A 20,984-nucleotide genomic window follows, 5' to 3' on the forward strand; every position below is an offset into this window, starting at 1 on the left:
AAAGAAAGAAAGAAAGAAAGAAAGAAAGAAAGAAAGAAAGAAAGAAAGAAAGAAAGAAAGAAAGACAAAGAAGGATCTGGGGAGCCTGGTGCCCCTCGTTGCCATGGTGCTTTTCTTTGATGTTGGATCCAGGCATGGTGGGTGTGTCAAGGCACTACTTGGTGCCAAGGTTTCTGGGCTGCCCCCCCAGGTGTCAGTCACACACAGCAAGGGCTGTTCAGGGACTTCGGCTGTGTCCTGGCTGCATCCTTGCTGAATACAAAACAAAATGGTGGCACTGCAAACAAGTTTCCTGACCAGCTGGGGTCCCTGGGGGCAGTGGACTGGCTTCCTCCATTTCTGGGTGACTGGGCCCCAATTTACTGCCCCTATCTTGGCACGTTTTGCCAAGCCCTCTGAGCCTGACACATGCCTGGGGCCAGGGGAAGAGTTAACGATTAACCAGGAGCTAAGAGATGGCTGAGACAGGTGGCCTTCCAGCCCTCAAGGGCAGGCAGAATGGGGCCCCTCTGAGCCACACCCTCAGCCCTGTTAGTGGAGGCACTGAGTAGGGGCAGGGCAGGCAGAGCAGAGGAACTTTCTCTGCCCTTCGAAGAGGAACCTGGCTTCCCAAAGTCCCGGCAAAGCCCCCTGTGCGACCCAGGCCCCCTCAGTGCAGGTGTCTGGGCACATGGGCAAACACTCCTGTCCCCAAGAGTCTGCCCAACCCCAGCAGAGCCTGCAGCTCCACCAGTTCCAGAACTTTGTTAGGCTGAATTCAAAGTGCACTGAGAAGCTTACTCAACCCTTTTTCTGAGAGGAAATGGCTCCCTAGACCCACTGGTGAGCCTGTGGCTAGAGGACCCCATTGCCCTGCAAGGGCACAAGCCAAAATATATTGGTGCCCTTCACATCTTTTTCTGTAACACATACTCAGGCACACATGTGCACAGACACATACACAAATACACATGCATGCACATATGCTGGGCGCGAGGGATGGTTTCTTCATCCCCCCTGGTCTGTGTCAAGAAAATACTAAAATTACTCTTCCCAGACTAGCTCCCACAAAAGGCACAGGTGCTTTGAGAGTCCCTGGCCAAAGTTGCTGGGGATGGCATGGCACTCTTGTCAGGGGTTATTGACCTCAGGTCTGGGGTGCCCTCACAGAGCTATTTTGGGGCCAGGTGGAGGTGAACAGGAATTTTTTCATCAAGGGTATTCTTTGGAATGCCCTTACCAATGGCACCGCCATTTTGTTTGGACACCACATCTTAGCAGATGTAGCTGTGGGCTGATGCGGTTGAGGGAAGAATTGTGGGAATAGGAGCTCTGTGGCCTGCATCCTTGGAGAGGAACCTATCCACACAGCAAACCCTAAGCCAGGGCCTGGTAGGAGGAAGACAGGCATTGATGCTGCCCAGGTGGTGGGAGGCAGGCTGGAGAGCACTGTGGTGGGTATGTGGCCACAGGGTGGGGACAGTTACATCGGCATTATGTTGGGTGGGGGATCCTTCATGGAGCGCTCCCCCTCTGCTGGGGCCCGTCAGAGTTGGGGATGCAAAGTTGCTGGGAAAAGTCCTTGGATATTCCCAATCCTTCCACTTGTTTGGCTCCCTTTCTTGTAGGCAGGCAGGCTGACTCAGGAAGACATGTTCTCTAGGATACTACTGGGTTACTCAATATGGGTGCTGAGTCCCTACACCTGCCCTGAAAATACTTCACCCACAGCCATGGCGGCTAACTGTTCTCTTCAAGTGTCCACAACCTGTATGGCTGCCTCGTGGTCAGCCCGACTGCTCCTCACATCCTGATTGGGGACCTGTTATGCTGACTGGCCCATGGAGACAGGCACTTTGTTTCTGATATAACATCTGAGACTGAAGATGGTTTTCTATTTTATGGATTCAGTAATAAGCTTTCTTGGGCACAGGGAAAGGGTGGTGATACCACACTAAGGGAGGGAGGCAGGGCCCCAGAATGTGCCACACACACAAACACCCTCTGCTTGTGTCCAGGCAGAAGGCAAGCATGGCTCCTGGTCTCTTGGATGGTTCTGGGACTCCTTGTGCTGGGTGGAGCTGGCAGGATTAAGCCACCTTTGGATACCCAATCCTACTGTGGAGTAACCACAGCATGTGGCTCAACAAAACTAGCTAGGACAAAGCTACCCATGGGGAGGCTGCCCATCTACCAGACCCTCCCAGCCTGAAGCATTCTCTGTACAAGTGGAAAGGAAACCAACCATGTCCTCATTCCAACTCTCTCCTTTAAAGCAGCCTCACAAAATTCCCAGGACTTTCATGGATCCTTGACGAGATACTAGGGATCATCCTAGCCTTGCAAAAAAGGATGGACCTGCCTTGTCCACTGGTATCCCAGTCTGAAAATGCAAACTACCCATCACTCCTTGTGTTCAAGAAACAGCAACAAGCCTGAGCTGCCATTTGTGGATATGGTCAAATATTTAAGAACCAAGACCCTCAGGAATATGGGGAGGGGGAGTAGCAGTGGGGGTTCCATTCAGTGCCAAGAGTGCATGGGTGGCCCACCAAATCCTCAACCCTTTCCTTTCCCTCTTTCTGTCCCAATGTAGCCTCTCACTTGGGCTAAGACACCACTTTTAATTATTATTATTTTTTTTTATTAAAATACTGTTATACCCAGTGGAATGCAGCAGCAATCCTGGTACAGGGTGGCATAACAAAACAGCCATGTTTACATTTTAAATATTTACGATAACTTAAACATACAGACACACATCATGGTCTTTGGCAGAAAATGTTCACAGCACAAAAAATACTTTAAAAGAAATACCAAATATTAATCCAAAATATATTAAGTTGTTTTTTTTTCTTTCACAATATTTTTTTGCCTTTTTTTCTCTTTTTTTCTTTTTGCTTTGTAAACAATGCACATGAACCAAATGTATTTTTCAGCTTTAAAGAAGGGTAGGGGGATGTAAAAAAATATGCAATTGTCCAGCAAATGCAAATGTTTAAAAAGGAAACTTGAGGAATCATGGGAATGAAAGGACACATACCGAACCTAAAAACAGTAAAGGAAAAAAACAGAGATTCAAGGAGAACTAAAAACAGTCAAGACAAACTACTAAAACCCACCAATGGGTCCTGGGGCTGAGCTAGGGGACTCTGTAAGACCAGAAGTCAAAGTCACTGCTGCTGGCAGGCTGTTATGTGGATGCTTTGCTCTAATTCCAAAGCATTGGCCCTGCTTTTCAGGGCGCTGCTCACCGGTAGCTTGAGGAGCCAGCCTCACGACTGCCATTTTGTGACGGGGGCTCCATTCAGAAGACGATGTGAGTCGCATCTTGTAGCTCACTGACTAGTTTTCACCAGCATACTCCCACTCCCAATCCCTCCAGGCGGGAACAAAGACTGATGAGAACAAGGCAACTTCTCCAGTTTCCGTCAAGAGAATTAGAGCTGGGAAGGCCCCCACGGCTCATTTCATCTGGCTCAGGGTTCATAACCAAACTGACAGGACGTCCCAGGGACAGGAGCTGTGGAGCCATTTCAAGAGGCTGGTGACAGGGGTCCATGGGCATTTAAAACAGGGCTTAAGGTGGAAGAAAAGACAGCAATATCATGTGGATCAACCAGTATCAAAATCCATGGGCCAAGAACTTGAGAAGGGGAGAGAGCTGGGAGTCTGGTTGGCAATTACAGGAACCGTGGCAGCAGGGACAGGGAAACAGGGAGGGGACAGATCTGAAGCGGCACACTTCAATCTTCTGTTCCACAAGAAAGGGGAATATATACAATCTGCACAGCTTATCCCAGTCCACTTAAACGGCCCCTCCCCACTCTGAGTGAGGGGGCAAGGCTGTAGCTTCTGCAGGATTAACACCCTCAATAGTCCCCAAAAGATGCCAAGTCTCCATGATTTCAAGGAGGCAATGAGGAGCTGAGGAGCAGATGAGGTTGGCAGGGACCACACTCAGCCACAGGGGAACAGCAGAGCTGACCTATTACTGGTGTCCAGGGGCAACCAGCCCCTCACACCAAGATATCCCCTCCCTCCCTGCCTGAGTGCCAACTGGGGGTCCAGAGAGGGCTCAGCTCCCTTCTGGGCTTCCAGTTGCTACCCCAACAGTAAGCCTGGGAATCCTCATTCTGCATGGGCCCAGGAGGGATGTGGGGCTGAGAAGCAGGGTCTTCTGGGTGCAGGTGCTCTCACAGCTCCCCTCACCCCTACCAGTATCCTTCCTAAGCCCCGGGCACCAGACGGTCAATGGGAATGAGTGCCTGGTTGGGGAAAGTGGGGCAGCAGCAGTCGGAGGGGCTGCTGGAATGGCTGACAGCGGCAGAGGGCAGGAGACAGGGAATGGTTCGGAGTCCCCAAGCACGACCTCCTTCAGATCAGTATCTCCACCATGTCCGACAAGTCCTGGACTCTGGATGTAGCGACAGAGTCTGGAGAGAGACAAGAGCACAGGCAAACGCCAGCGAGCGTTACAAGATTGTTCTTTTAAATCCTGACCCATTTTTAAAATTATTTATTTATTAATTCGTCCATTCATTTTAATTTAATTTTATTTATTTTCAGACAGAGCCAGGGAGGGGCAAAGAGAGAAGGAGACACAGTATCCCAAGCAGGCTCCGCTGTTAGCACAGAGCCCGATGTGGGGCTCAAACTCACAAAATGTAAGATCATGACCTGAGCTGAAACCAAGTCAGATGCTTAACCGACTGAGCCATCCAGCCACCACTAAATCCTCGCCCATTTTTAAGATAGGATCTTTCTTCACCAACTTTTCCCCCCTCAACTGCCCAGGTGCTTCTAACTTGGCCAACCAAGCACAAGGCTCAGCCCCCACCCCCCACGCCAGCTCTCCATCCAGACTATCAGTGTCCAATGACATTTGTTTCTAACTTTAAACTGCCTGGAGGCTCGGAGGGAGGGGGGCCCAGGGAAGGAGGCTGCAGCATTCTTTTTGTGCCTGTGGTTTTCTGAGATGGCAAGGCACAGGCAAGCATGCAAGGGCTAATGTGAAAGGGAAGCAAAAAATTGAAAAGGCATCTTCTCAAATGTCTCTGTCTTGGACTCTTTTTAAATAAACTCTTCTACCCTGAGATTGTTGTCAGGTAACTCGCCAAGCTCCATGACCTTAGATATTTAGATTGGTAATGAAATATGTAAGGAAGACTACGAAAGAGGAGGCAAAGTGCCCCCCACACAGGCGCTTTCTTTCTGAACTCAGGATCTGTCTGTGATCAGGGTTTTTCAGTTCCTCTATTCACACATCCAACCAGCCCTCACATTCACCCTGCCGGCCTATCATTGTGCACTGCTCCCCCTGCAGAGCGGTCCACGAGCCCGAGGGGTCTGGGAAAAAAGGGCCTGGTGCTCCAGTTCACACCCCAGTGCGCCCTCAGCCCTGCCTGGCACAGAAGCCCAGGGAAGAGGGACTTACCCAGTGAGGCTGTCCTCTGGCCACCGCTGTACCCCAGGAGGCTGTCGGGCTCCAGGCAAGCGGCAGCACTGTCCGGGGGACCATCGGTCTGGGTACTCCCATCTCTGCTCCCGTGTTTGGCATGGGCAGGGAGGGGAGCTGCAGCTACTGGCTCCTCCTCAGGGGCCCTGTCTGCTGGAGAGGAAGGAGGTTGAGAGTTACTGCCTTGCCCACGAGTTATAGCCCCATGAAGAACACCTGAAGTTAACTGTACCAACTGGGGGCGCGAGGTGGTATGGGTTGCTCTTGATTTGTAAGAACTTCGATTAAGATTAAATGCTCCCATTTCCAAATGGGGATAACTATCAGTTGCATTGGTTTCCAAACATTTTAAGTAGCAGAACCCTTCTTTGAAGATGAAATCTTAGAAGCATCAGGGGCTCTTGAATTTCTGTGGCATCTGCTCAGATGAAGAAGTGGAAGAGCTGGCCTGGAAGGTACATCTGCACAGGAAGCCCTATTTTTGCTTAGATGGCAAGTGGCCAGGATCCACGGTGATGGAATTTATGGGGATGGGGACTACAGCATGCCTCTTCACACCAGCAGGACAGCTGTGGCCGTAGCTCTGGTTACTGGAGCCAGACGGTAAGCTGGCTCCCCTGGGCAAGGGGTCAGGAAACCCTGGCTCCTCTGAGCCTCAGTTCTGGGAGCAAAGGCCTGAAAGCAACCTACTCTTCTACCTGTGCTCCCCACCTGCTTCGTCTCACCTGTAGCCAGCCGGGCAGGGGCATCCACTTGCCGCTCACTAGAAGAAAGACCTTGCCAGCCCTGGTTCCCTGCCGCTGCAGCCACGAAGACAGATGGCACGGACTTGGCGGGCCTCAGGGAGCCCTGGGTGGCCTTTCCAGGGTCTTTCCTGGAGCGCTGCTGAAGGACCTTGATCACTGCATCCTTCTCCAGGATCTGGGCATGGAGCACCTTCAACCTGAGGGGTGAGAGGCCACGTTCACATGTTCAGACCTACAGATCCAGCGGCCTCCACCTCATAAAAGTTGGACAAAAAGCCCTCCCCACTGAGGAGCCAGGATGTATTCTCTTGTCCTTGTAATAGGGACCAGGGGTGGGGGGTGGGGTTTAGAAATGCCATCACAGTTCTGAAATCTGAAGCCCTGAAAACCTCCAGCACATGAGACACTGGGCCCTTCCTATGCCAGCAAAGGCAGGTCAAGGGGTGGGTTGGATTCATCTGATGATAGCAATGGCACAATCCCTCTCCCGCGGGGCAATACCCCAGAGCTGCTGACCATCAAATGGGCTCAGTTGATGTGCTTGTGCTTTTGAGTCAGACATAGGTTGAACAGAAATCTTGTAGGGCCTCTGAGATCTTTTTTGGAGAGAAAATACTAGCTATCCCCAAGGCAGGGACCCAGTCCACATTCCTTCTGGGGTGGTACATGGTGTGGATTCACTTGGAAAGTCTTATTCTCTGATTTCCTGGGGGAGGGGGGAGCAGATAGAGGCCAGGGCCTTGGATGGCATCGAGTACCTCCATAGCCAAGGTCTCCCGGGCAGACCACGGAGTCTCTGGGAGAGAACATGTGTGTGGTGCCTCGTGAGCCAAACACACAGGAATCAGCCCAGAAGCATGAGACTGCTGAGCCTCATTCATGGGGAGAGGAGTGTTTATCAGGGATTAAGGGCATGGCAGGGGTTGGACAGGGCCACCCCCACCCCCACCCCCGGTGGCCTCCAAGACCCAACCTGCTTTCCATCTCCTGATGCCTGTGGCCGCCGGTGAGCAGGCCCTCGTTGAAGCTGCTGCTGGGCGAAGGCTGGGGGGAGTGTCGGATGAGAGTGGTGTCACGCTGGGCGGCAGCTGTGGCAGCCGCGTCCATGGCAAACTGCCTCATGGCGCGCTCCTCCAAATACTTCTGCTCCCACTTGGTCATATCAGCCTCCAGTGCCAGGATCTGCTCCTCTTTCTCCCGCAGTTGCTCCGACAGCCGCCGGGCGCTGAGCTCCGGGGACCCACCACTGCCATTGCCACCTGTGGGGGTGCCTGCCTGTCTCTGCGGAGAAGGGAGCACTGTGGTCAAGGGCGGAGGCTGGGGCGTGGCAGCCACTGGTCCTCGCCCACAGGAGGACTCACCTATGCACGGGTTTGTTCTGCCCTTCCCGGCACACCCACCCCGGCACCCTGCGGCCACCAAAGATGAAGCAGGTGCTACGGTTCCCCACACCCCTGTGGCCAAGGGTATAGGAAGATCAGGCCTGCCTTGCATAGGGGACCACGGAAAGTATCCTCCAAACTGCAAACGGATACTCTTAATAATTACACTGCGACAACTGGTGTAAATTAGGACCCACCTGGGCAGTCCTGGACATTTGGTCACCCTACCTCTGTGTGAAGGGTAAGGTTGGGAGTGGAGACAGAACTCTATCTGGTTTGTAAACACCAGGGTTAGTAACACAGCCCAAAGCGAGCATAAAGACTCAGGATCTGGGTCACCATCTGCCCTCTTCATCTTGGGGAGACCTGTAAGAGCCAGCTAGTCTTCCACATCAAGGCTCCTGAGCTACTTTCTCTAGAGACCAAGGATGCCAACCCCTGCTGCTGTGGAGCACAGAAGCCCAGGTCTTGAGTCCCCAAGACCAGCACCTGGCCAAGAGGTAAAGCCTCTGCTAAGGTGGCTGGCAGGACCTGGGGCAAGGAACACAGATCACCCCCGCTTTCCAAGGAGGCCTCCACCTGGATCTTGGCAGGGGCTCCTGGGCCTTCAGAACCAGCTTCCTTAGATAGTGCCCTCCCTCTGCCGCCACCACAGGTCTCTAAGCTCACCTGCTGCGCACGCAGGGCCTTGAGTTCCTGCTCTAGGCGCGTCCGCAGACGTAGCTCCAGCAGCTCCCGCTTCTCACAGGCCGCCTGCAGCTGCCCCAGGGCCTGCTGCAGCCGCTCCACCTTCTCCACGTAGGCCTGCTTCTTGCGCAGCTCCTCCTCGGCTCGTGCGGCCCGGCCCTGCGCGTTGCTCAGAGCCTGCTCCAGCAGCTCTGCGCGCCGCCGCTGGTCCTCGATGGCGCCGCGCAGCAGGGCCATCTCCCGCTCCAGCTTCTCCTGCTCCTGCTGCTGCTCATAGCCTGCAGGGAGGTGTGGGGCTCAGTCTGTGATGGCAACCGCCCTAGCTCCTCCCACTGGGCGCCTACCACATGCTGGGCCTCAACGACCCTAGGAGTTAGGTGCCAGTATTTCCATTACCATTTTATGCAGGAGGAACAGGTTAAGTCACAAATAAATGACAGCACTGGACCAGGGCCCTTGCAGTAATAACTGGGCTGTGCAGCCTCTCTACTGGGACATGGGCAGCCCCAAACACTGTCCACTTGTGCCAGGTGTCACCATTTCCAAACCACATTCACAATTTCGCACAATGACGCTAGAGACTGGCCAGATAGGAAGTGTGATGCCTATATCCAGATGAGAAGGCTCAGGTGGACTGTGACATGGCCATCATTCAAGTGAAAGAATAAAGGAACAGGGAAGAGAAGAAGCATCACTGGTTGCACTATGAGCCAGGCACTTACTTACACATCTTTGTATAATAGCCTTTGATAATGGTCCCTCGAGGTAGGATGTGTGACCCCCAACATATTGGGGAAGAAACACAGGTGAATGTTGCTGCTAAAGCGGGGACCCAAGTCAACCTGGCCTCCAAAGGACCAGGCTGCTCTGGCTGTGGTGGGGTGCCCCTCATATCCACAGGCCTCCCAGAGTGAGCTCCAGGACACATTCTGCGGACCCAGGGCTCCCCAGAATAGTGCTGCATTTCCTTCCCTGGTCTGGGGGACCACTGAGAGGGTAGGTGACCAGGCTTATAAAGAAATGCAACCTTTGTGGCACAATAAAAATGACTATGGTCCAAAGATTTGTGGCTGAAGTCCTAGCTAAGCTGACTTTTAAATCATCTTTGTTCCTTCCCCAAGAGAACTCTGCTCAGAGACCCACACTGCATTGCAGGGCCAAGCAAGGCCCAAGCCAGACCACGCAGTCTTCCAACTGATACTCTAGGCTTAAGTCTACCTTCCATGCACCTGCCCGTTGGGAGTCCAGGCTAGCCCCCCAGAGAGTGTGTGGGCTGCCTGCCTTACTGGAGAGTAGAAGGGGGTGGGCTCCAGGGCCTGCCTGATGAACTCAAAGGCACTGTCCCTAGAGCAGCACTGTCACAGTACAGTGGAATTTTCTGCTGTAATAAACCTGTTCTATACTGTGCTGACCTGTAGAGTCGTCACTAGATACTCATGGCTATTGAGCACTTGAAGTGTAGGGAAGGAACTGAAATTCTTCTTTTTATTCAATCTGAATTAATTCTAATCTTTATTTTTTTTTTTAATTTTTTTTTCAACATTTATCTATCTTTGGGACAGAGAGAGACAGAGCATGAACGGGCGAGGGGCAGAGAGAGAGGGAGACACAGAATCGGAAACAGGCTCCAGGCTCTGAGCCATCAGCCCAGAGCCCGACGCGGGGCTCGAACTCACAGACCGCGAGATCGTGACCTGGCTTAAGTCGGACGCTTAACCGATTGTGCCACCCAGGCACCCCTAAATTAATTCTAATCTTTGGGCCACATGTGGCTAAATACCTATCACAACGGACAATACAGGTTCTGGAATAGAAGAGTTAAGGCTGGGGACCTGGGTAGGCAGAGGGAGGATTCATTTACTCAGGGCCCTGAAGCAGGAGAAGGGCACAGTCAACCCAGGTCAGCTCTGACTCACTCCGGATTTTTGAAGGCTGGGCCCAGGCTGGCCTCACTCTTTGGTGTGGAGAAAAAAGATGAGGAAACTCAATAATACTGAAGTGGAGGCATCCACAGTGGGTTGACTGTTGACTGTTGACTTGGCATCTCATGAGTGTGGTGGAGGGGCTGGCAGAGAGAGGAGACTGGGGATTTGGGCCTAGAAACAATGACCCCCTCTGCATGTGTTCACAGAGCCTACAGCTCACAGAGCTTATGGGCAGCAGCCTCTCATCCCAGTCTGACCATGGCTGCCCCATCTTAGAACCCCAGAACCCGAGTCTCCAGCAAGAAGCAAATGTCTAACAGGGACAGAGCTCGGAAAGTGAGGCCTCAGGACTCAAAGCCAGATCCCCAGGGAGACACAGACCAGAGCAGCCAGATCTGTCTGTATGAAAAGCAGGTGGCATTGGTGACAATAATCACGCTTTCCTCCTAGCTGTTGACTGACCCCAGGAAAAAAGGTCAACTAGAGACATTTTCCCTGGAGTTTTGTGTTTTCTCCATAGGTATCAAGGAACAAGGAAAAGCTGCTTGGCTTTCCTCAGCCCTTGGGGTGTTGTGGGGGGACCTAGTCTTCTGTTTCTGGCAGCTTCCTGCTGCCTTGCACAACCTCTAAGGCCCTGGCAGGGGCTGAAGAGGCCTCGGCCTTGGCCATCCTCAGCCACCAGGATGAAACTGTTTGGGGAGGAGAGCCCCTGGGCCTGGGTGGAAGAGGAGCCGAGAGAATGGGAGGGTGCCAAGGGCGCGCAGGAAGGCAGAGCGAGCTGCGCGGTGGTGGTGGTGGTGCCCGGGGGGGGGGGGGGGGGGGGGTGGGGGCCGGGGGGGGGGGGCCCGGGGGGCGGGGGGCTGCCCGCCTGGGGGGGTGGGGGGGGGGGGTGTTGCGCCTTCAGCCGGGGAGAAAGCTACGGGCTTGGCCCCCACCGGCTCAGGCCTTCTCCCTTTGTCCCAGAGGGAGCGGCGGAGGGGGGCGGGTCCAGAGCGGAACAGCCCGGCTCTGGAATGCCAGGCATCCAGGTCACCCGCGGCTGCGAGATTAATGGCTCCAGCGAGGAGCCAAGAACAGCCTGGCGCTTGCTCTCTGGGGAGCGGAAACGCCTCCGGGCCGGCCTCCCCCCCTCGCCCCGCCCCTCTTCTGCCGGCTCCCAGAAACCTGCCTTGCTACTTCCTTTCTGTGGCGCCGCGCCCCCAAAGCCTGCCCTCCTGCAGGAGGCCCCCGTTCTGCCAACAGCCAGCAACCCCTCCGCCCAAGCTCCCAAGGGCTACACGAAGGGCTGCTCCTTTCCCGCCCTCCCCCAGCATCATCACCTCCATTGCCACCTCAATCTGCTCAGTACAGCCTATCCTACTTCCTGCCCACCCCCACCCCCCAATCCGGTCAGTGTCGTGTTCTCCCATTCGCTGTCCAGGGCAGCCCCGGCCAGGGCTCTGAGCCCTCCTTGAGGAGGGAGGTGCTGCCAGCCAGAGCTCAGTCCTCAAGCCATTTCTCCATTTCTGGACACCCCCTACTATCCAGGCCATTCACACACACAGTAGGCTTCCTCAAAGCCACCCTCACCCGGGACACCAGCCACCCCCATTCCATTTCTGTGCAAATGCACAATAGCACAATACGAACTTCGGATTGCTAGAGCTTCTTCCAGGTGTTCAGGGCTTCCTTTGTCTCTCCCACTCCAGGCACCTCCACCTGAGCCGTTCCCGTGCCATTCCCAGAGCCTCTCTCTCAGGCCAGTGGAGACTTCTCAGTCACTAATCTCCAGGGCCATGGACACCCTTGTTCCCTTGAATCTGTGGTTAGAAGGCCCTGCTCCTTTCTCAAGCTCAACCCCTCTCTCTTGACTTTCCTGCCGCTGTACCTTCCAGGGCCTGCTCCCACCCTCTGCCAGATACATGATAGGTGCTTAGCATGGTTCTCCTAAGGAACAAATAAATCACTGATTGAATAGGCTAGTCAATGGTGAACTCATCCACTCTCTTCAAGAAGCCTTCCACCACCCATTAGAGTAGCTTCCCAAACCCCTTCCTTAGACTGCACCTGTTGGTTAAGCTCGAGGAACCCATTTTTGGTCATCTGCAGGTACCTCCACTTGGACACCTTGTTATGGCCCAGTTGCATCATGCACCCCAAGCTTCTCACATTCCAACCAGGCACCCCCAACCTTTCTGCTGTCTGGAACTTCCTGGGGAAACTCACATTCCTTGTCTCTCTTCTTACTTGCCTCCAGGGCGATCTGCCTCCCCCACTGCTCCCTACACCTTCAATCCTGCAGGATACTGTACTGTACTGACACAGCACCACAGCTCAGCAAATCACTGCACCCCAGCTGTCCCTCTTGTATCCACTGATCTCTCCAATAAATATGGAACCAGATCTTACTCTTTGGAGGCCACTCCTCCCAGCCAGTCCAGTCCAGTGCCGGGTGCATAGTAGGCATCTAGTAATCCTATGCTCAAAGCATTGCTTTCATAAGCAGGAGGGCCAATCCTCCCTGTCCACAGTCACTGCTGTGGTCTCACCACCCACACATCTGTCCAGGCATCTGCATGTGACCCCTACTCACTTTGAGCAAGCAGCTTGGCCACCATGTCCTGACTGCCTGCCTGGGCCTCCTGTGTCTTGGTCGCCAGGCGGCGGTTTGCAGATTCCAATCTCTCTGTTTCAAATGAAGAAAAAAACATTTTCAGGAAAGATGTTTGAGTATCAGGTGAAACTACCCGCCCGGGTGTCCCTTGGGGTCCTGTCTGTGGGGCTGTGCTGTCCAAACCGGGGATGGGCTGATAGGGAAGCCCCCAGGAGTGCTGAGGGCCTAATGAGGAGAGAGCACTGAGCCACATAGATGGGGGCCCCACAAGAGGCTCCAAGGCATAGAAGAGAGACAAACATCCTTCTGTCCAGGTGGCCCCCTACGAGTTGCAGCCTGGTTCCCTCCAAGCCAATTTACACTTATTTTTACAGACAGCAGAGATTCTGAATGTCTCCCTGGAACAGAGGGATCAAGCCCTCCAGAGACGCTCCCCACCCCCTCTACCTGGGTGACCTCCCTCACCTCTGAGATCCCTGTTGAAGTCCTGCAGCCTCCTCATTTCACTGTCCATTTTGTTCCGCATGGTCTTCTCCAGGGCCTCCCGCTTGGAAGAGGCTCTGGTCAGGCTCTCGTGGGCCTCAGAGAGCCGCTGGATTTCACTTTCCAGCTGCAAGAAAGAGGCAGACAGAAGAGCTGAAGGAAGGGGAGAGATCCCTGCGAGTGGGTAGCAATCAAGGTCCCCTCCACAGGCCCAGGCTGCTCTGCTACTCTCCATCAGGAAGGGTGAGAGAGGAGAGAATAAAAAGCAACAGCAAAAAATCCAGGTGGCTATAGTGGGATGGTCAGAAGCTTGTGGACTCCAGATATGAATCAGACTACTAGAACCAGCAAGCGAGGGTCCCATCAATTGTGCCAAGGTCCAGATGCTGAGTGAACCCAGGGCCAGGTATTCTTGAAGTGGCTGCCTTAAGTGACTTAACACAGCTTTCCTGCACCCAACATCCAGAAAGATGCATTTTACTTTTGTCCAGTTCCTACTGAGAATCTGAGCACAGTGGACCAGGAGGGGGCACAAAAAGACTCCAGCCATGTCCCGGGGTTTGAGCTATCTCGGACACCACAGGACAGTCACAGGAGGCCTGAGGCCACCTGTCAAAGCTGAATGCACAGCTGGTAAACCTTCACTGAGGAACAGGGCACCAGACCCCAGCCTGAACTGCCTCTGCCTGGGAGTATTTCCTCCTCTAGCCATCACCATCCACTGCAGAGGGCCAGCCTACCCCCACTGCCCCTCCCACTTGGCTGCTGGCAGGTTCTGCACGTGCTCCGAGCTGGCCTGTGATTCTAATAAGTAGCTCGTTTTTTCCAAAAGGAGGGGCTTTCTTTTTGGCCAGGGCCAGCCTAGAACAGACTTACTGTTGTGTGGGGGACACAAAGGGCTCTCTGTGGGAGGTGTCCGCAGGAGGGGGTGTGTGCAGGGGAAGGGTGTGCAGGGAGCTGGTGAATGGGCTCTTTCTAATCACTACTGGCCAGCAACTGCTCACACTCCAGGCCTGCTCTGCCAGCCTTGCGGCTGCTCCCCAGCTGTCTAGAGTTGGCGAGGGAGGGCGTACGAAGCATGAGGGGGTGGGGGCCAGCTCCCCCTCACCCCTCTGAGGCCCCAGCAAGGCCTACCTTCTCAATGCGGCCAGCCTTCTCTGCTGAGCTCTCCAGCTCCCTCTGCAGCCTCTCGTTGTCCCTCTGCAGCCTGGCATTCTCCCTCAGCACAGTCTCCATCTGGGCCAGGTGGGCGCTGCCTGAGGTGGCTGAGGACGCCTGGCTGCTTGCTGGCCCCTCCACTTCAGGTGGACTGAGGGAGCCTAGGGTGCCATGGCTGAGAGCAGCTGGATGTGGTGGCAGGGGGTGCTCCTGGGCCGGCTGTAGGTACTGGTACTGCTGTTGTTGCTGGAGGAACACAGGGGGCACCTGGGCCTGCAGGATCCTGGGGAATAGAAGAGACAGTGTTCAGAGACTGTATAGACCCCCATGGTTCCCACCGCTGAGCAACCCTGGGTGGGCCCAGCCCTCCTGGCATAATGGAGGAGGCCTTTTCCACAGTGTCTACCTAAGACCCTCAAGGGCCAAGGGAATGGGGCTAGAGGGGGTTAACATCAGGATGCTTATTTCATGCCCAGCCTTACTGTGGCCAAGGCCCTGGGGATCAGCCTGAGTAGTCCTGGTCCTTGTAAGCAACCAGTACTTAAATAAGGCATCTTAAACAAGGCACACTTGACCTTTCTAATCCATACAAGGTTCTTTTTGGGTCTGGAGGCCACGTCAATCATGACTTGAGCACACAGTCTTCCAGGCCCCTGGGCCACTTGGTGGCTGAGCCTCGGCAGCTACCCCTCTGTCTGTTATAAGCCTCTTACACTAGCACCTGCCAGTGTAGCACATCCATGTTTTCTCCCTCCTATTTTGGGTCCCATCACCCTTCACAGAAACATTTTTAGAATACTGTGGCTAAGGGCAGAGTGGTGAGATAGATGTCAGGGTAAGAGTCTGAGCTCCAAAGTCTGACAAAACAGGCATTCAAATCCCCACGGTGCCAGCATGCCTCTACTAAATCATGAGGGTGAGGATCTCCAGCCTCACGGGGCTCACCAGGCAACACAAAGCCTGGCAAGTGCTGGGCCTACAGCACATGATCCACAATGGTGGCGCATCCTCTACCTCTCCTACTGACAACTGCAGCCTATTGTCTTCGTAGAGTAAATGTAACCCACACACTAGATGGGGCCACCTCTGGACTACCGCAATACCCTGAGTTTAGGGACAATGTTCTACTGGCCTCTAGCAATGGTGCAGCATTCTCCTCAGAACCCCGTGGAGGTGGGGGTGGAAGCTGGTCACAGAGACTTGCTGGGGCCTTGTGACTCCAGGTATAAAAGAACAGACTTCCTCAGTTACACCAGGAATTTTCCAGGCCCCAGAAGCTACATGAGAGCTGAATTCCACTTCTGGGTCCATCCCCTCAGCACTCATGCCCTTCCTCCCCGGCTCCTCTTAGGACCCTAGGCTGAAAGAAAAGTCCCTGCCCCTAGTTCCCAACGATTAAGCCTTCTCTGATCAGCTGAAACGAAAGGACGGGCAGATCTGCTTCTCTTACTGCCTAAGCTACAGCTCCTAGTGAGAGCTGAGCAGAGGGTCTCCACTGGAATGTCCAAACTCTCCCTGCACTGCTAAATGTGGCATTCTCAGGGTTGCTTCACAAACTTTCTTCCCCCTGCACTGGGCTAGGCAGACACAACTGGCATTCTTTGAGGATGACTTAGCTCTGAGGAAGAATAGTCTCCTTTCCCTTCACACTTGCTCTCCGGCCCCCTTCCCCGTGTTGCCCCTCCCCCTCCCTCCCTTTTTTGTTCTCCTGCGGTCTACTTCCTTTCCACGATATTATCTTTTCCTGACAGGGCTCAATAAGGCTGCTCCAAAACTAGAAACCCACGACTCAGCTTCCGAAACTCTCCCTGACCAAGCCCTGAGAAAGGAGATAAGATGGGGACGCGAGAGGTGGAGGCTGGAGAAAACCCATAGGGTTCCGTCCTCTACTTCCCCCATACCAACACCATGGCGTCACTCATTTCTCGAGAGCAAGGAAAGGCATCTATCCCAGGAAAAGACCAAGCGGTGGGAAAGTGGGTGACTAAATGAAGACTCAGCAAGAATGAAGAGAACAAGACTTCGACCTTGAGGCTCCAGAGGAAAGGAGTCTGCAGATTCAGGGGTTTCCTGGACCACCATCGGCGGGGGAGATGCAGAGTGTGTGACATGAAGGGTGTGTGTCAGCTTCTCAGAAGGTGCTGGGCCAAGTCAGAAGCCTGGGGCAGAGCCTCATTTCTAGGAACCAGTATTTCTGCAAGCTGGGCTTTCTGCCTCCTCCTGGTCTCCTGCTTCCATTCTTGCCCCTTAGAATCCATTCCCTACATGCAGCCTGAGGGGCCCTCTTAAAGAAGTAAGCCAAATCACATCCTCTAAAGGCTTCAGAATCAAGTTCTACATCCCCCAGCAGCCCTTTCCAAGGCTCCACAGAAAGGGGCTTGCCCGGACCCCATGTCCTCTCCTGCTACAGGCTCCAGCCACCTGGAGCATGTGGGAAAACATGAAAGGAAATGAATGGTAGTGACAGGGCAGCTCCTGCCCTGGTGTAGGACACAGAGAGGTCTTTAAGGAGGCCATCTGGTCCTTCCTGCCTCCAGTTAGGAATGCCCTCCATTAATCACAGAAAGCAAACTGTCCACTTGGTCTTAAGAGTCTCCCAGAGAAGGAGGTCCCACTTTCTTGCCACTTAGCTTGGAAACAGTTTGGCGATGATTCCCAACCCTTGTCTTTAGCAAGTTCTTTTGAAAACCTAACCTTTAACCCCCTGCTGTAACTTGTACCCTCTGGGAACCTTAGTTATTTGACTGCTACAGCTAATTACACAATGGTATCCATCTCCGAATTAAAGCAAAAGATGCCACTAAGTTCTCATGTGACCTTGGCTAAGTCCTACTTTCCTCCAGGCATCAGCCCCTCCTTCTTGGAAAGGAGGCAGGTATCAACAGCCTTCCTCTGGGGCTGGCCAGCCCTGACACAAGGTGCTGCTATCTGGAAGCTCTCCACCCTGGGGAGAACTACACTGGAAGAAGGTCAAGAGCTTGAAAGAGCAGGGTGGGCAGTTACCTGACTTCAGCATGCTGGAAGTGTGGGCTCCCGCGGGTGCGGTACCGTGGGTCGGTGACAGCAGTGGCGGTCTCATGAGCCAGCACAACGTGTGGGTACTGAGGCGGAGGTCCACGGGGCTCTGGGCCCTCGGCAGGAGGGCCTCTGGGTGGGGGCCCCTGCTGATTGCGGGCCAGCTGCGGGAAGCTGTGGGAGGAGCTCATGTGGCTGGGGGCCCGGGCACCATTCCTCTCCAGGGACAGCTGCAGGAGCCGTTCACTCAGGGAGCGCACGTGCCCATGCCTCAGCTCCCGCAGCGCCTCATCCTGGCTCCGATTGCCTCCGGAGGCCCCTCGGGGATCCCGGTCCCCTACGTGTGGCCGGGGCCCTGCCTGCTGGGCCGCATAGTACTGCGAATGGGCTTTAGCTTCTTCATAGGTGGGTAGCTCCTCACCCTTGCTGGGCTGTGCGCACAGCCGGTAGAGGGTGTTCTCTGCCAGGTGGGTCTCACCGCCCTGGTGCTCCTGGCCCTGGGGCTCCTGCCTTGTGGCCTGCTGTAGCACCTGAGTGTCCTCGGGTGCCAAGAGCTCCACAGAGGCCTGGGGGCTCCCTGTGCTGCCAGCCCCAGCCCCACCCCGCAGGGCCTGCTGTTGGATGGCCAGCAGTGTGCGTGTCTCAGTCAGGTTGCCATAGCGCAGCTGCTCCTGGATGAGGCGGTGCAGGACTGTCCCCGAGGAGTCTTCCAGAGTCCTCATGCTTCCTTGGCTTGCACACCCCTGCCTGAACAGTGGCCGGTGGCACCTGGCCCTAGGGCACCCGAGAGAAGAGAAAGAAGAGCAGTCAGTGGGAGTACCTGGGAGAGGAACAGGAGGACTTTCCATTACACTCTGGCCCAAAGCAGAATGGCAAAGAGCAAGGCTATGGAGGGTCACGCAAGGCTGGGTTCAACTGCCAATGCTGCTGCCTACTGATTAAGGCAAGTTGCCTAACCTCTGAGCCTCCGTTTCTTCATCAGAAAAATGTAAGGAATAATGCCTGCTCATGGAGTTGAAAATTAAATGAGGCAATGGCTGCTGAGCTCCTGGTGCGCTGTGAATCCTTAGCAAAGGGTTGCCATACCATCATATTCACACTTAGTATGGAGGCATAGCTGCATCTTTACTATGTCTAAAGAAAAAGACACAGTAACCTAGTGGGTAATCAATCACCCAGGAACCCCAGCCTCCTGCAGTCTGCTTCCCATTGAAAAGGCTGATGAGAGACTCCAGAGCAGGGGTAGTTCAGCCATAACCACTGAGCAGGCCAGTCTAGGGATGGACAGGGCCCCAGTTTATTGGCAGGGGGTAAAGAATGAGTCCAGCCTAGTAAAAGCCTTGGGCAAACTGCCCCTAGCTCCCTCTAGAATGCTGCATGCCTAAGCCCTAGTCTTAGCAGTTAACTCACCACCCTTTACTATGCTGAGCCCTCCCTGTCATGGGATGACCTCGGCAGTTACTCTGCAAGGTGAACAGGAGAAAGGAAAAAATGCTGGTTTGCTGAATATGGGATGAAAGAAGAGAAGCTACAGTAGGACCATGGTTTTGTGAACTGAGGCAAAAAGGTGCCACTCATCCAGGTGTGCAGGTAAGTCACACAGTCTGTGTGCTGACAGCAACCGCATGGATGCCCCAGGAAAAAGAAAGGGTAGCACCCTGTCTTTGATTTTATGACCGTCCCCCTTACACACAGACACACGCACTTGCTACATCGGAAAAGACCTCAACGGTCCTATGCCACATAGGGGATGGGCACTCAGCATTTTGATACCAGTAACACCCATTTGAGCCAATTGGAGACGTAAGCGAGCAAGGGAGAGGCTCTTGGTTGCAGGGACCTGGAAGCCTCAAGTGCAGGGAGATCCTATCTCTTGAGGAAGGTATTCTCTTCTGAGCTTGGGCTCTCAGTGGCTCATGTCCTGGAAGACCGCCCACCTCACCTGGCTTCCTTCCCACAGCCTCCTCCAACACAAACCTCCAAACTAGATTCAGGGAAAACCAAACAAAACCACATCTCCATAGGTCCTTGTGTATGGGGGAAGGGGAGCAGGCAGAACGTGGCCCCGCCTCCGCCACAGAACTAGCCCCAGTGCCCTGCTGCTATTTGGGCTTGGTAGGTTGGCAGAGCAGCCATTCCCAATCCGCTCCTTCCTCCTGGCTGCCCAGAAATGAGGAGAGGGAGTGGAGTCTGGAAGGCATCTCTGTACCCATCCTTCTTGGCACCCCACCATGCGGCCCCTTCTCCCTACACACAGGAGGCTGGAGATGCAAGACTCCAGAGTTACCAGAGGCAAACCAAACTGGAATCAATTCGCCCCAAGGTTTCATCTGCGGGGCATTTCCTAAAGTAATCAGTCTGGGCTGAAACCTGCTGAGAAAGACCGGGGAATGCAGAGCTTTCTGGACAGATTCCTGGTCTCCTCTCCGCCAACGGTGTGCCTGGGAGCAGGGAACACCTCCGGGGCCTCTCATCCGAATCTGTCCCCGTCAGACGCCTCAGAGGCACATCCCTTCAGCTGAGGCCTTACTAAAATCTGCGACCACGACCCGGGCCGTGCACCTTTGCTGCACCAGCGCTCCTGGTTCTCTGAACCCCCACCCCCTTCCTAAGTAAGCACGTAACTCCGGCTCTCGCCGGGGCTCACGCTCGCCTAAGGAACCCAAGCGACGGTCCCTAAGTCAGATTGCACCCCAGCCAGGGATCCCGCCCTACCCAGACTCCAAGCCGACCCCGAACACCTGGAGGCCGCCGGTGCACCTAGAGCGAGCAGGGGAGGGTAGCCGGAGGCCCACGGAGTTCTTTAAGCGTCGCGGGTCCGCCTCCCTCCCAGCCTCCCGAGCCCTCTTTGTTTTCCAAATGCTCCAACGCTGACGTCACCGGGCTGGACGGCCGGCTGCATTCTTTCTAAGTGAGAGCCAGTCAGTGGCTCCAGAGAGGATTTTCCAAGGAAGACAAAGAGGAATTCTTGGACTAGTTGGGGGCAAAGACACCTGTAATCCCCACCTAACCAACCAGATCAGCCCCAGGGCCCTGCAACTTGAACTCTAAGCGGCGTCTCCTTCCCTTTTCTGCGCCGCTCTCTCCAACCCACGGCCCAAAACACATGACACCGCTCTCCCCAGAAGCTGCCCCCTCCCCCAGCCCCAGGGGACCCCGCGCCAGCTAGAGCCCCCGACCCAGGCGCATTGCGGAGCGCCCTCAGCGAGGAATGGTCCCGGGTCGCCCCGGCGGCTTCCTGGAAAGGGCGCACTGCATCCCGAGGACGCTTAGAGCGCCGGCCTCCCGCTCCCAGAAAAGAGCGGGCTGCGCCGGGGCTCTGGCTTCGGCTGGACGCGTCTCTCCCGACCCGAGCGCTCCCCGAAGCGCCGAGCGGCCTTCCTTACCGCTGCGGCCCCCGGGTGCTTGGCGCAGTCAGACCCGACGACCCGGCCCAGCTCCGCTCAGCTCAGCTCGGCGGCGGAGGTGTGCACTAGGCGGTGGCGCCGACGCTCTGGCCGCTCGGGCCCCAGCGCGCAGCCCCAGGGTCGGCCTGCGCCGGAGGCGGCTGCTATGCCA

At 54.9% G+C, this 20,984-nt stretch overlaps 1 protein-coding gene and 1 long non-coding RNA gene across 6 annotated transcripts in view; one reads left to right on the top strand and one right to left on the bottom strand.

Annotated features, from left to right (window-relative positions):
- Nucleotides 1–5,908, top strand: part of LOC121033699 (uncharacterized) — a 92,138-nt gene extending 86,230 nt beyond the window's left edge. For 2 of the 3 annotated variants that reach the window (XR_005792072.1, XR_005792071.1), the window contains one exon: nucleotides 1,608–1,864. This is a non-coding gene — a long non-coding RNA (uncharacterized LOC121033699). Of the gene's footprint in view, nucleotides 1–1,607; nucleotides 1,865–5,811 lie in introns of those variants that run through there. The other variant, XR_005792073.1, reaches the window with a different exon arrangement.
- On the bottom strand, nucleotides 2,601–20,984 carry AMOTL2 (angiomotin like 2). 3 transcript variants are annotated; one of them, XM_040480233.1, is made up of 10 exons: nucleotides 20,813–20,984; nucleotides 17,415–18,200; nucleotides 14,388–14,694; nucleotides 13,236–13,380; nucleotides 12,750–12,842; nucleotides 8,235–8,530; nucleotides 7,157–7,464; nucleotides 6,163–6,380; nucleotides 5,417–5,587; nucleotides 2,601–4,415 (listed from the first exon to the last, which is right to left on the bottom strand). In XM_040480233.1, the coding sequence occupies exons 2-10, from the start codon at nucleotides 18,146–18,148 to the stop codon at nucleotides 4,357–4,359; spliced, it is 2,331 nt and encodes a 776-aa protein (XP_040336167.1). In that variant the 5' UTR covers nucleotides 18,149–18,200; nucleotides 20,813–20,984; the 3' UTR covers nucleotides 2,601–4,356. The 3 variants fall into 3 exon arrangements, with proteins under 3 accessions (XP_040336167.1, XP_040336165.1, XP_040336166.1); XM_040480231.1 differs by having other exon boundaries at nucleotides 5,417–5,590; XM_040480232.1 differs by lacking the exon at nucleotides 20,813–20,984 and adding an exon at nucleotides 20,142–20,476 and having other exon boundaries at nucleotides 5,417–5,590.

Source organism: Herpailurus yagouaroundi, unplaced genomic scaffold (genome assembly GCF_014898765.1).
Source record: "Herpailurus yagouaroundi ecotype Mexico unplaced genomic scaffold, PumYag 159, whole genome shotgun sequence".
Lineage (NCBI taxonomy): Eukaryota > Metazoa > Chordata > Mammalia > Carnivora > Felidae > Herpailurus > Herpailurus yagouaroundi.